This window comes from Rhincodon typus, chromosome 11 (assembly GCF_021869965.1).
Source record: "Rhincodon typus isolate 14 chromosome 11, sRhiTyp1.1, whole genome shotgun sequence".
In the NCBI taxonomy this organism is placed as follows: domain Eukaryota; kingdom Metazoa; phylum Chordata; class Chondrichthyes; order Orectolobiformes; family Rhincodontidae; genus Rhincodon; species Rhincodon typus.
In genome coordinates, this window is record NC_063342.1 from 71,892,844 (window position 1) to 71,907,699 (window position 14,856).

The 14,856-nt window shown below is 40.6% G+C and overlaps 1 protein-coding gene across 1 annotated transcript in view; it reads left to right on the forward strand.

The window, feature by feature from the left end:
* The window catches only part of LOC109934128 (guanine nucleotide exchange factor DBS), a 93,626-nt gene that overhangs the window by 18,206 nt on the left and 60,564 nt on the right, over window positions 1-14,856 (forward strand). The window contains exons 6-7 of the mRNA XM_048602544.1: window positions 1,259-1,347; window positions 9,981-10,057. Coding sequence (XP_048458501.1) covers window positions 1,259-1,347; window positions 9,981-10,057 — 166 coding nt within the window. The remainder of the gene's footprint in view (window positions 1-1,258; window positions 1,348-9,980; window positions 10,058-14,856) is intronic.

Genomic DNA, 14,856 nt, shown 5'->3' on the forward strand with positions numbered 1-14,856 from the left:
CACTCTTCTATTCAAGAAATGAGGGAGACAGCGAGAGGGAAACTGCAGTTGGTTAGCCTAATATGTCGTGCAGAATACGCTAGAAACTACTAACAAGATTTTAGCAGATTGACTTAATATTCTCAAGTAGTTGGGAAGAGTCAACATGGCCTTGTGGAAGGGAAAACCTTGTTGACTTTGTGAAGGTGTTTGGAGAAAGTGATGTGAATAAAGGAAATAGAGGTGCGGATAATTCTTTTCTCTCTGAGGGTTGTTAGTCTGTGGCATTGTCTTTCCCAGAGAGCAGTGGAGGCAAGGTCATTGAATATTTTCAAGGCTGTGTGGATTCATTATTGACTGACAAAGGATTCGAAGACTATGGAGTTAAACAAGAAAATGGAGGCCACAATTAGAATGGCCAAATTGTAATATGGCCTACTCCTAATTTAGTCAATTTAGCAATATTACTTAAGTGATTAAAATCACAAATAGTATTAGAAAATTAGTTAGGAAATGACTGATACAATCTTTCTGTAATCTTAGTATGTCTTTTCATAAATATCTGTTAATTACAGCAGCCTTGGGGATCCATGACTCCTGTTGCAATAAATATGCTGCTCTAGAGTGATTAGAGTTGTGTGCTATTTTCTTTATGAAATAGAAGCCAATTCCACGCTTTGTCCTCCCCTGCTCCTTTGTATGCATGCCAGCATTCAGTTTGCTGTATTTTTTTACCCTGTTATGTTTGAAACTAAGGAGTTTGCTCATCAGTTTATCCCACATACCGCTACCTGTTCATGACCAGAATTTCCTAACTTTTTCTTTATTCATTAATGGGATGAGGGCATCACTGGCCAGGCAGCATTTATTGCCCATCCCTAATTGCCCAGAGGGCAGTTTAGAGTCAACCACATTGCTGTGGGTCTGGAGTCACATGTAGGCCTGACCAGGTAAGGATGGCAGATTCCTTCCCTAAAGGACATTAGTGAACCAGATGGGTTTTTCCAACAATCAACAATGGATTCATGGTCATGCCAGTGAAGTGGAACAAATTTGCTTTCCTGTCAGATATGCAGATCTATGTGCCATTAGAAAAGTATCTGAATTGGAGGTTTCTTTGGGTGATTGCACTGCTAATTAGCTTCCCTGATTTAGTTTAGTAATGGATAATTCTCAAGTTGGCATAAGCATCGCTGATATAAATAAACTGGTGCACATTGAAACTGCTCTTTGTAGGAATGGCCTAAAGTTTGATTTGAATTATATTTTTATCTTTCAGATATCAGAAAAGGACATGATCCCAACTTCAGCCACAAAGCAAATGTGACTCAAATTAATCTGTTAAAAAGAAACAAAAGTCTTTCAAAGGTACAACAATATTTCAACTAAATTTTATAACCAGTGAGAAATTATTAGCTCTGAGGTATGGGTTAGTGGCCCGAACTGTGGCATAATTTAATCAGTAAGGTTTGACATATACCCATTACAAAGCTGATTTAAAAAAAGACAAAGAACTGCAGATGCTCGAAATCAGGGAAAAAAAAATTCACTGGAACATCTCAGCAGGTCTAGCAGCATCCCTGTAGAGCAAACAGACTTGTCTTTGGAGCAAAGTAGTTGGTTTTGGTTGGGTACCAGTGGCTTTCTGGTCTATTTCTGTTGCCACATTTTGAATTAGAGCACAAGGGAGAGGCATTTCAACTTACCATGCCAAATGGCCATGTTGGCACAAGTGCCAGTTTTCCATACATTCTAATTTTGAGGGGATCCGAACTATGCAGCCAAAATTCCTCATTGGAGACGGGAAAGAACCTTTTTAAAATGGATGATAATTTCAGAAAATGAATAGTTATAACCCTGAAATGCCTGCATTGTCTCAGCCTGTATTGCTAGTTACTGATCTTTCCCACAAACTGATGCTAGCATCAGTTAGAATGCCCTTGTTTTCAATGATATCCGTTGCCAGGTAAAAGAGTGAAATATTTGAGAAGGCATTTTCCTTGTATGGTTTAGCTGCTTAGACAATTTGTAACCATTCCTTTATCTTGTTTACAGCACAGGAGGGGACCATTGGGGCCCAATGTGCACGTGCCAGCTCTCTGCAAGAGCAGCTTGGCTAGTTGCAGTCCTGTTTATCGCACTTGTTTCCCCTAACTCTGTGCCCAGGTACTTATTGGATTCCCTTTGAAGATAATTAATTGAAGATTAAAGATATTCATTACTGAATAATGTAACCACGTTTCACAGGCACCTTGTTCCAGATCCTAACCACTCGTGACTGCAAATGTTTTCCCTCATTCCTCTATTGGTTCTTTTCTCTTCCTTCATTCCCTTGGATTCTCCATCTTTCTGCCAATGGGAACAATTTCTCTGTATCTACCCTGTCTACAACCTTACGTTTCAAGGTTTCTATCAAATCTTCTCTCAATCTTCACTTTTTAAGGAAAATAGCCCCAGCTTCTCCAATCTATCCAAGTAACTGAAGCCCCTCCATGCCTGGAACCATTCTCATAATTTTGTTTCCATGCCGTTTCTAAATCCTTTACATCCTTCCAAAGCATTGTCCCCAGAATTGGACATAATGGAGTTGAACCAATGTTTTATAAAGGCTCGTCATGGCTTCCTTTCTTTTGAAATCCATGATATTTATAAAGCCCAGAATCCTGTATGCCCTTTTATCTCTTACTCAATATGTCCATACAATTTGTACACATGTATCTATGTTCCTTGTGTGCCTTACGACAATTGGAAGATTATGGTCAGTGCTTCTACAGTTTCCACATTTCCTTTGCTCAGTGTCCATCTAATCTAATCCTAACAATTTTAAGTGCAGCCAACCTTTCTGATATCCTTTATCATTTTTAGCCTACTTAGTGTCTCAGCTATCTTCCCATTCTAGGGGATTGTCAGTCAGTTTGCAGTCCATGCTTGTACTAAGTAGGTAACTGGTGCCACGTTTCCTAGAGTAAACAATTGTATTATTTTCCTCATGGACATCTGGAAGTAATGGTTTGGACTTTGTGGTTTACACAGTTATAAGAAGCTCCCAAAGCCAAAATGTTACCCTGAGGATTTCCTCTCACAACCTCACTGCCCTTCCAAAAGTGTAAAGAATTTGAACGCATCAATGTGCAAAAAGTGTTTTGTTACTTGCAGCATGTCAGAGCCTGCTTTCCTGTTGGTTTCTGCAACTGTTATATTGTGGAATTCCTCTTTATCCCTGCACTGCAGGTGTGAGGCTTGCTGGCTGCAGAGAGAAGCCTGTGTACACTTAGCTAAAGACTTCTCTGAGTCAACCATGCTCAAGGGACAAACTGCATGAGAGTAAGGTCCATCAGTTTCCCATCTAGTGAATCATTAATTACACTGCCTTCTTGTATCTAACGGCTTTCATCAGCACATCCCCACATAATGTGCCCTGTATGATGGTGGTTTTCTGCCAGTTGCATAACTTTGTTATCTAACAGAAAGAACATGCCGGTCCACCACTGGCTGAGGACCTTCACCATGTTAAAGGAAGTGACAAAGTTCCTTTGCTGTTGCCAGGAGGTGATACAATAGTCAACTGCAGCCAGAACATATTGAAGAACACTTTAGTTAAACTATTGCTATACCCACTGCATTATCCAAAATAGTCAAATTTACTGAGTTACCACATTGGAAAAACCAATGAAATGAGATTCACTTTTTTCAAACTTTTACTTTAACAATCAAACCAAAATCAACTTAATTTATTTTTAATATAACGGGAAAATTAGGGTCAGTGTAAACTATAAATTGCACATTAGACAGTAAAAACATCTCTCTCAGATTTATGAGCATGTCCACTGAACATTTATGGAATTAATTATAGCCACAAAGAGCTTCAAAGTGCCGAACTTTCTCTGGTAAGTCTCAGTTCCTCGTCACTGAGGAGTTGGCCTGGACTCCTACAGCAGCACAGAACCAATGTGAGTTCCCAGGGAATGGTCTTCACCAAAATGTCATGCATTTGTAGAGCCTCCTCAACTCTCCACGCAGTGACCTTGATCATGTGGATCCAGCGATATTAGTTTTAAGTAACAGAAAAAGTAGTGACAATTATGTACTTGCCTATTCCCAGCTTTTGGATCCAGCCCCTATTTATCCAAGATGGCACCTGAGCTTAAATGGCTCTGTCTTTTTTTTTGTTAATCTGGTTTCAACTAATGTCAGTTTCTTCAGTAACCTAAGTTTCTGATATTGTTTTCAATTTTCCTGAAAACCTGAAAGTTCAGTTTCTCTTCTAGTTAGCGGAAGATTCTGTTTCAGTTCCAGTTATGATCGCTCTCAAGAAAAATAAGCTTTAAAACTGCAGACTCACCTGTTGTGATAGAATCTAGTATGTTACAGAGGGGGAATGGCCAAACCCCTCTGATACGTAAACCAACACAAGCCCCAATCTGCTATTACGGTAATGGAGGTTCCTTTTTAATAGTTACCCTCGAAACACTGAGAGTAGCTCACCTTTCCTCTCGTAATCTGTTAAAGTAATGGGTAAAGGAAAGGAAAGGATCCCTGATCCACTTTATAAATAACAAGTAAACAATTTACTTATTTAACCTCAAAAATGAACAAATTAAGAGAGATGCTAACAAACCAAACAATTGCCCCCCTTTATGCTAACTATTCCTTAACTGAACTAAATTCTACCGGAACACAAGTCCCACTTAATAAATTGAATTAATAAGAACACAATAAATTAAAACTTAGTCTCTGTGAAGCTGGAGAGACTGTCTTCTGGGACCTCCTGCTTTCTCCAGCCTTTCTCCTGACTATCTTCCTTCATAGATGTCCTTTTGTAATTGCTTCTGTGAGGACTTTTAGCTGAACTACCATGGTGCCTTTAAATTAGATGGGCTTTCTCTGAGAGCAATAAAAATGTTGTCTTATGGCATAGAGCTGGATGAACACAGCAGGCCAAGCAGCATCAGAAGAGCAGGAAAGCTGATGTTTTGAGCTGAAGAAGGGTCTAGGCTCGAAACATCAGCTTTCCTGCTCCTCTGATGCTGCTTGGCCTGTTGTGTTCATCCAGCTCTACACCTTGTTATCTCAGATTCTCCAGCATCTGCAGTCCCTACTATCTCTGTCGTCTTATGGCTGTTGGATGTTTCCCTCTCTCAGCCGACTTTCAAAAAATCACTTTCTTAAATATCACCGATGATGCAACAAATTCTCTCAATATTATTGGGTTCAGGCTGTCAACGCAATCAGATTTAAATTTGATAGTTTTTAGTTTCGAAGGGCTTGGTTTAAATTGATTGGCTAAATTTGAACTTGCCGTCAAAACATCAAAACAAGTCTGATGTTCGCCTGTAAGGCCCTTTTGCTACTAATGTTTCCATTTCAAGTACTTTGTCATTGCACCCTCTAGTTACACACAGACCTACATTTTAAAAAATCTCTATGCACAGACAAAGCACAAATCCTTTAAAGGGACTGTTATTTTTACCAACAAATTCTAACTTCCTGCCTTCCAATCCATAAATACTTCGCAACAAATATCCATCACAGTTTACCCATGCTCAAATAAATGCAATCTTACAGGAGGGTAACATTGATTTATTTTTTTATATATATATGTCAGCTTGTTAGCAGTTATGAGGGCTCTTCATAAAGGAAAATTTAAAAAGGGTTTATGGATTTAGTTGCTGTTGTAAATGGCTGCATGTGAATAATAACCTTTGTTTGAGCCTTCAGTGTCTTTCTTGACTGTCCTCTTCTCATGTAATGTCTTGCAAGATGTTCCCCATTGGATATAGTGTGGAAAGTGAAAAACTAGAATTAGAATTATTGTCACATGTACTCAAAAATGAAAAGTTTACAAGTCACCACTTAATGGCACCATCTTAGGTACAAAGGTACCTAGGTACAGATTCTTAAATAGAAATTTTTAGGGGAGAGAAAAAATTAGAAAAATAAAGAAATAAAAATTCACAATAACAGTAATTCCAACCCAATCCATGCTGGCACCTAGCCTCGAGACCGTGGTAGGCCTCACCTTGAGTCGGAAGTCCACGCTGAGGCTGAAAGTTCAGGACGTTGTCAAGAACACAGAAGAGGAAAAATAAAGAACAGAAACAGATGGAGCGAACGAGCTTTAGCTGGAGAGGCATCTTGAAAAAATATTGCTATAGTTAAGTCAATACCTTGTACAAGGTCCATCATTAACAACTTCTAGAAATTTAGACTCCAAGGATTCTGGCTCAAACAGCAATAATTCAACCTCTCCCTGGACATTCAGGTCTCGCTTGCTTTCTGGAACCATGATGGGTGTCAGTTGGGTGTATTACTAAGGTACTAGAGGCCGCCTCGAAACTGATATCTATTTCAAGCTCACTGACTCTCTTAGCTACCTGGACTACACCTCCCCTCACCCACCTTCCTGCAAGAATGCGATCCCCTACTCCCAATTCCTCTGCCTCCGCCGCATCTGCTCCCAAGATGGAGCATTCCAGTCCTGAACATCCCAGATGTCCACCTATTTCAAGGACCGCAACCCCCCCGCCTTCAAATGCTCTCGACTGCGTCTCATATTTAATACGTTATAGTGTCTTTTCTCTCTTCCTCAACTCCTTGCAAAGCAACAGTGTAAACGCAACTCAGTGAGTTCCAGTAACGTGCATTTAAAATGCAGCAATTACTTCCACAGTCGTCTTCCCCAGTTTTAGTGCACTAAGAAAAATATAAAACTCAATCCATACAACATTAAGTGACTAGCAGCATTGAGAGCAAGAGTGCGCGTGGGAGACAGCGTCGTCTTCTGTGCTTGCAATGACAGGGATATTTAAGGGGCTGTTCGCAGGGCTATGACCCTCACAGAAATTTGCCCACACATTAGTGGTCAGGCATCTAACACAGAGACCAGTTTTGCAGTCAGTTTGTAAACCTTATTTTGCATATTCCTGGAAGGCCAAAACAAGAAGCTTCCTGAAGGAGACATGACAAACATAGTCAATCCCACCATTATCTCTTCCTGTTACAGTTCTCTAGCTGGAGTTTTCCTGCCGCTATATAGGTGCATGGGTCTCTCACTGGACCTTGCCAAATAATGACTGAATTTATTTTCCTTTTTTTTTAAAGATAGTTCATAATTTTTGGCTGCGGCAGACTTCTTTGTTTCAAAAAAAAAAGATGTTTTGGTGTTAAAAGTGAATAATGTCCATGATACTTTGGGGTTTCTGATCTATCATCATGATAACTCTGAATAGAATTTCTCAGGTTTCGGGTTCAATCACGCACTCCCCATAGGATGGGCTTGGGGACAAACAAATTGATAACTGCAGCGGTTCAAGAAGGCAGCATACTACCACGTTATCAGCAGCAAATAGCACCGGGCAACAAATGCTAACCCAGCCAGCAACAACCACATCCAAGTAATAACTTAAAAATATGCCTTGCAGTTTTTCTTCCTCTAAATCAATGGAATTGTGGAGTTGCAGCCTGAGTTTCAACTAGCAAAGCTACCTGTTGATAATTAATAGTTTTGTTTTACCTGTGGTTATTATTCATTTATTTGTAATAAATAGCAGTTCTTGTTAAGTACAGGAACTTGGTCAGTGTTTCCAAGTTGAGACCATTAGAAAGGTAAACTGGGGACTTTGAGCTCTTAATAAAATATTATAACTTTTGTGATGACTCTGGGAGCAGTGGGGATCAGGCATCAGCTTACTTTTCCAAGTGGGTCATGACATTGTTAAAAAAGAATCAAGGCAAAGAGTTTCAATCAAACCACAAAGCCAAAAATCTTGAAATCAACTGTTCACTCTGTGTCAATGCTACCATAATGTCCACTGCTACAGCGGCATCGTTCAACTCTCGGTTCCCCTGTATATCTTCCTTTATAACTTGGCTTCTTCCTTGTAATCTGTGTGTATGTGTGTGAAGTTATTATTTCTTCCTGCATTTTGTAATTAATAAACTCACTCTGTTTGCAAATTTAAGAAAGCCTGCTTAAATTGGCTGCTTTTAAAACATAAGGATCTGGGAGATAGGTATCCACAGGAGAAGGGATCCATTTTAAAATTAACCTTGTTGCGACCAATGGAGGGGGCAGATGAATAACCAAATGGAGAGAGTTCACCCCTCCTCACCTGGGAGTTGAACAGTTTGGGGTATCCCATCTGACAGGGTAACAAATTGGAGAATCTTGCCTGGAGTCTGGTCATAGCACACTGTTGTGGACTACTACACACTCCAAGGTGATTTGCAGAATGTCAATTACATGCTCTAGACAGCGCACAGATTGTAGGTAATGTCTGACAGCTCGCATACGTCCTTTGACAGGCAGTCCAAAACTAATCAGCATCTTTTGGGTGCTCCGAAAGCTCATCTTTTTGTTAAAGGCTGTATTCCAAAATTCTGCATTGTTGTCTGCAGCAGAGCTAAGATTCAGGTTGCTCCTTTGCAGTTATTTCTTAGACCAACCTTCTTATCTGCATCTATTCCTGTTCCCAGCTCCCTTGTGCTCAAATGGATTTTGTAGCACAGATTCATCCTTCTAACTTGCTATTAGCATTGTTGATGATACAACTATCAGGTTGGCCTACAAATCTTGATTGTGTTACTGAGGAGACTGGGTTAAAAAGTAGGAAATGAAGGCAGGATGCCCAAATGACCTGTTGTTTCTGGCCTGAGTATGCATTATCCGCCATGGTTGATGGCAGCCTTTCTATTGGCGTCAGTACCTGTATAAAATCCTACAGCACAGAAATGGACCCTTGGGTCCAACTTGTCCATGCTGACCAAGTTTTCCAAACTAAACTAGCCTCACTTGCCTGTGTTTGGCCCAAATCCCTCTAAACCTTTCCCATTCATGAGCCTGTCTAAATGTTGTAACTGTGCCTGTATCTACCACTTCCTCTGGCAGCTCATTCCACACGTGAACCACCCTCTGTATGGAAAAAGTTGCCCATTAGGTCTCTCTCAAATCTTTCTCCTCTCACCTTAAAAATATGCCCCATAGCTTTGAACTCTCCCACCCTAGGGAAAAGATCTTTTCTATTCACCTTATCTATACCCCTAATGATTTTATAAACCTCTACAAGGTCACCCCTTAACCCCCTACGCAATATGTTGCTGAGGGTTCCTGAATAAGTTTTATTTATTTGAAAAGTCTGAATTATTATGAGCATAATGCAGTGAAAACATGGTGAAAGTGATTGAAATTCAGCGCATGTAAGTAACTGTATCATCTATTAAATCTGTTTATATTCTATTTATCACACATTAGTCATAGAGTCATACAGCATGGAAACAGACCCTTCAATCCAACCAGTCTATGCTGACCATGTTCCCAAACTAAACTAATCCCACTTGCCTGCATTTGGCCCATACCCCTCCAAACCTTTCCTTTTCATATACTTGTGCAAACATCTTTTAAACGTTGTAACTGTACCTGCATCCACCACTTCCTCTGGCAGTTCATTTCCAATACATGAACCACTTAAACAAAAAAAAGTTGCTCCACATGTCCTTTTTAAAACTTTCTCCTCGCACCTTAAAAATATGCCCTTGACTTTTGAACTCCCTCTATCCTTGCTATTCCCCTTAATGTTGTCCCTCATGATGTTATAAACCTCTATAAGGTCACCCCTCAACCCGCTATGCTCCCAGTGAAAAAAGTCCCAGCCTATCCTGCCTCTCTTTATAACTCAAACCCTCCAACCCTGGCAACGTCCTGGTAAATCTTTTCTGAACCCTCTCCAATTTAATAATACCCTTCGTGAAGCAGGGGAAGGGTGTTTAAGCGCTTCATTGAGAGTGAACATAAATTACAGATCAGGGGCGTGACAGTCATTTTGTTAAATGTAATTTTAAGATATCTGGCTGGAACCTTGCATTCTGAACTTCATTAGACAATGCAGTATTGCTTTTGAGGTATTAGCTGATTTTAGTAAGATGCTATTGTTCATGTCTGTGACATTGTGGTATATTTGCAAATTCTGACAGTGTTTTGTCCTTTTCTCCTTCTCTCTCTGCAGATTGAGATGAATGAGCATGGTGAGGGAAGGAAATGTTCCACTTCCGACGATGAGGAAAACCTTGCAGTGTTAAGAAGGTGAGAGCAACAGCTGGTCTTAGCAAGAGGTGGATGGAGTAAATATATTAAAAAAACTGAAAGAAAATGCCTTCTACCTTTTCTGTGCAAACTGCTCTAGATACTAATTGTCACTGGCCTATGAAATTTCCCTAGACCCAATCTATTTTCTGACTTATAACCTGCATCAACATATTGTCCATCATTTGCAAATAAAAGCATGAAGTATGTTGTAACACGAGGTCCTGTGAATAGCTAAAATATGATTATTAACGGCTTGTGGGAAATTCAGGACCGTGAGCAAACATTTTGTGTTACCACATTTCCAGAAGTGATAGCAAGATCTGATCACGGTATTTTCAAATGATTACATCACAGTTCTGGAGCATATGAATTTAAAAAAAAACTGAAAGGTGGATATGTCACTGAATCCTTTTGCTTGCATCCTTGATTGTTGAAAGAAGCTATTTACACACAAAGTTTAGCACTGGACTGGAGACCTACCACTTTAATTTTTTTTTTAGTTCAAAAAGAAACTGAAGAATAATCATGGTAACTATCAACCAGTTAATTTTACGGCAGTTGTGACAAACTCTTTAGAATCCATAATTAGAAATAACATGAGAGGGTACTTAAAAAGGAAAGGATTAAGAAAGACAATACTTGGTTTGTGATCAGGAAATCTGCGATTTCTCTGAGGAGAATGCAATTGGTCAGATAAACGGGAATACGGTGGATTTAGAGTCATTTCCTCTTTGTTCCCATGGTGTGGGTGTTATTGGCAAGGATGTCTTTAAACCTCATCCCCGTTTGTCTTTAGAAGATAATTGTGATTCTGTTTGTGAACCACTGTGCTCCTGGTGATGATTGTAGTCTCATGATGGTGTTGAAAGGTATTTCAGTTTTTAAAAAAAAAAAATATTTTATGAGAAGTAGGCAGAGGACAACATTTATTGTAGATCCCTAATTGCATCATCTTAAACTGTGGCAGTCCATCTGGTGTAGGTACATAGACAATGCTGTTAGGAAGGGGTTTCCAGGATCTTGACTGTGTAACAGAGAAGGAATGGCAGTGTAGTTCCAAGTCAGGATAACTTGGGCTTGCAGGTTATGTTGTTCTGATGCATCTGCTGACCATGTCTTCATAAATGGTAAAGATTGCAGTTTTGGAAGGTGCTGACAGCCTTGCTGAATTGCTGCTGTGTATTTCATATACAGTACAGACGCTGCCACCGCATTAGTGTGGAAAGAATGAATATTTATGGGATTGGTGGACGTAGTGCCAATCAAACATGTTGCTTTGTCCTGGATAGTATTGAGCTTCAGAAGTGTTGTTGGAGGTGCACTGATCCAGACATGTGAAGAGTATTCCATCACATTCTTTTATTATTGCCTTGTAGATGGTTCTTGGGACTCAAGAAATGAGTTACTTGCCACGAATATCCCAACCCCAGACCTGCTCTTCTAGCAGCACTATCTATATGGCCGGTTCGGTTCAGTTCAGTTTCTGGTGAAGAATAGCAAGTGGAGGATTCAATGATGGGAATGTCATTGACTGCCAAGGAGAGATGATTAGGTTTTATCTTGTTGGAATTAGACATTGCCTGGCACTTGTGCACCAGGAATGTTGCTTGCTACTTTTCAGCCCAAGGTTGTGCACGTCTTGTTGCACGTGGATCTAAAATGCTTCACGCAGAGAGTGGCGTGTACGTGGAATGGGCTGCCAGAGAAAGTGGCTCAGGCAGTTACAATAGCAGTATTTAAAAACGATTTGGATAGGTACGTGGCTGGGAAGGGTTTAGAGGGATATGGACCAAATGCAGGTGATTGGAACTAGCTGAAGGGGCACCGTGGTCAGTACAGACCAGTTTGTGCCAAAGAGCCCGTTTCCATGCTGTATTACTTTGAGTCTATGACTGTAGTAACCGAGGAGTTGCAAATGGTGCTGAACATTGTGCAATCGTGAGCAAACATCCCACTTCTGACCTTTTTGGAATGATTATTATTGATAAAGCAATTGAAAAGATGGTTGGACCTTGGGCACTTCCTTGAGCAAGTCCTGCAGCAGTGTCCTGAGATGATAAACTTCCAACAACCAGAACTATCTTCCCTTGTACCAGTTATTACTCCAACCAGTCGAGAGTGACAGTGTGTGTGTGTGTGTCCATGTCCATGAGCTGCTGGTGTTCTCATGATGTCGTTGTTCTTATCCTCCTTATAGTAGAGACCTCAGAGGCAAGAGTTTCTATTGAGATGACTTTGGTGACTTGATACGTATACAAGTCCAGTATGCTGTAGCTGGAATGCATTAGAGGTGGAGTATTTAGAAATTTGAATTTCGTGGGCGAAACCCTAATCAAATTCTGTCTGGGTGATGTCAAGCTTTGTGAATGTTGCTGTCCAACCATGGTGGTGAAATGGTTCTAAGAGATCTAAAATGTGCCATTCATTGCAGTGTCAAGCTTTTCATTGTTGCTCCGTGATAAAATGTTGAAGCGGGTAATCCAATTGAGCTTCATTTGGCGAGGTCCCCAAAATATTGATAGTGGGGAACTAAGTGGTGATGGTGCTATAAAGATGAGAGAGCTTTCTCTTGTTACTATTTGGTACCTACATGCCATGAATGTTTTCTGATTTTTAGACAATGGCTATTAGAAGTGGTGAGAGGATTTTGGAATTTTTAAGTATGAGCATATAGTCCAACAAATGTGAGGAAATAACAATGAGCTTGGAGAAAACATGAATTAGGCTTTATTTAGAATATTGTCTGCACAATGAGTAGGTCATTATTAAAAGGACTGGTTGAGATTTATTTGGATATTTTATTTTATTTCTTGTAGGTAAGTAGGGGATCAAGTGTTATAGGGAGAAGGCAGGATAATGGGCTTGAGAAACATATCAGCCATGATCAACTTGCAGAGCAGGCTCTGGACTCTGCATGGCGTTTTGTATGTTATGTTCGATTTGTTGGTTGTGGGTATGGGATCCTTTACATATAGGTATTGTAGAATGTAAGAACAACGGGGAACTCCAGACTAGCGTATACCGAAAGACTACACATACGGACCAGATACTTGATTACTCCAGCAATCACACCAACACCCTTAAATGGAGCTGCATCAGGACACTATTTAAATGAGCCACAACACACTGCAGCAACCCGGAATTGCACAAAGCAGAGCAGGAGCACTTACACGGAGTTCTTACAAGGAGTGGAGACCCAAAATTTAAAATCCACCGTTACTTCCACGACAGACCACAACAAGAAGACACAACGCGGCCAGACACACTAGTCACTCTACTGCACATCAGGAACATATCAGAGATGACCACAAGGCTACTCAGACCCCTAGGTATCAGGGTAGACCACAAACCAACAACCAGCCTGCAACAGCTACTGACAAACATAAAGGATCCCATACCCACAACCAGCTAAACTAATGTAATATACAAAATACCATGCAAGGACTGTGAGAAACATTACATAGGCCAAACTGGAAGAAAACTGACAATAAGGATACATGAACACCAACCAGTCACCCAAGAGACAGGACCAATTATCACTGGTCTCAATACACATGGACAAAGAAGGACACAAATTTGACTGGGACAACGCATCCATTATAGCACAAGCCACACAGAGATATGCTAGGGAATTCCTGGAGGTCTGGCATTCCAACCGGAATTCCATCAACAAACACATTGAGCTGGACCCGATATACAAACCACTGAGAAACAGAACCGGAGGTGGTGCTAACCACCCCAGCAAACCAAGGCATGTAAATAACAAGTGGGACGGAACACCAATGCTTCACCGGAGGCACACGGATGGTGTTACCTAGCAAGGTGACAAAACGTTTGCAACCAAACCCACCGGCTCGGTGAGCAAGTCTACAACCTCATCCACAACCCGAGCTACAAATCTTCTCAAAGACTTTAAATTAGAAGAGGTGGTTTTGGAAGGAAGTTATCAAAGCAATGAAGTGTAGCTTCGTCCATGCAGCAGCTGCCAAATAACAGTGGGAGAGGTTCAACAATCTCACAGAGTGGCTAAAGTGAGCCAAAGCACTGTTTCCAAACCACGTCGGGTCTACATTTAGTGCATTTCCTTACTACTTACCTCTTGTTCTCTTTTATCACTTGGGTGTTTGAGACTTTTTAATAAAGAGGAACCTCTGAAAACAATGAAGCACAATCAAACTCTGGCCATTCTGAACTCTCTCAACCAGAAAAAGGAATTCTTCTAGTACTGAAGGATGCTACAGTGAAGTAAGAATTTGCTTGCTGGTCATACCGACATGCAGTGCATGCAAAAGCAAAGATCGCACTCAACCACTGATGGAGAACTACAGTTAGAGGTGGGAAACAACACAATTGAAGATCCTGAGTCCACATCAAGAGGAATTTCTGTAGGTTTTAGGCAGACAGGCAGGTGCGTCTGAGGGAGTTTTTGTTGGAGACAATATAGCATAAAAATGTTGGGGGTAAAGGGCACAGTGTTAGGGCTAGCCTCGCGTTCATTCTTAGTGTTGCAGCGCTATATCCTCTATGCTATTGCCATTCAGAACTTTGAGTATAGCACACTCCATCATTTGTCCCATGCATTTGGTTGAAACCATTTTTTTGTGGACTTTGGCTGGAATAATCTCTTATCTGTTCCGGTGTTTGTCCAATTTCCTACCCACATTATCAGGCAGTGAGTTCAATCTCAAAACCACATGCTCCACGAAACAGATTTTCTTCAAGAGATAGTAGGAACTGCCGATGCTGGAGAATCTGAGATAACAAGGTGTAGAGCTGGATGAACACAGCAGGCCAAG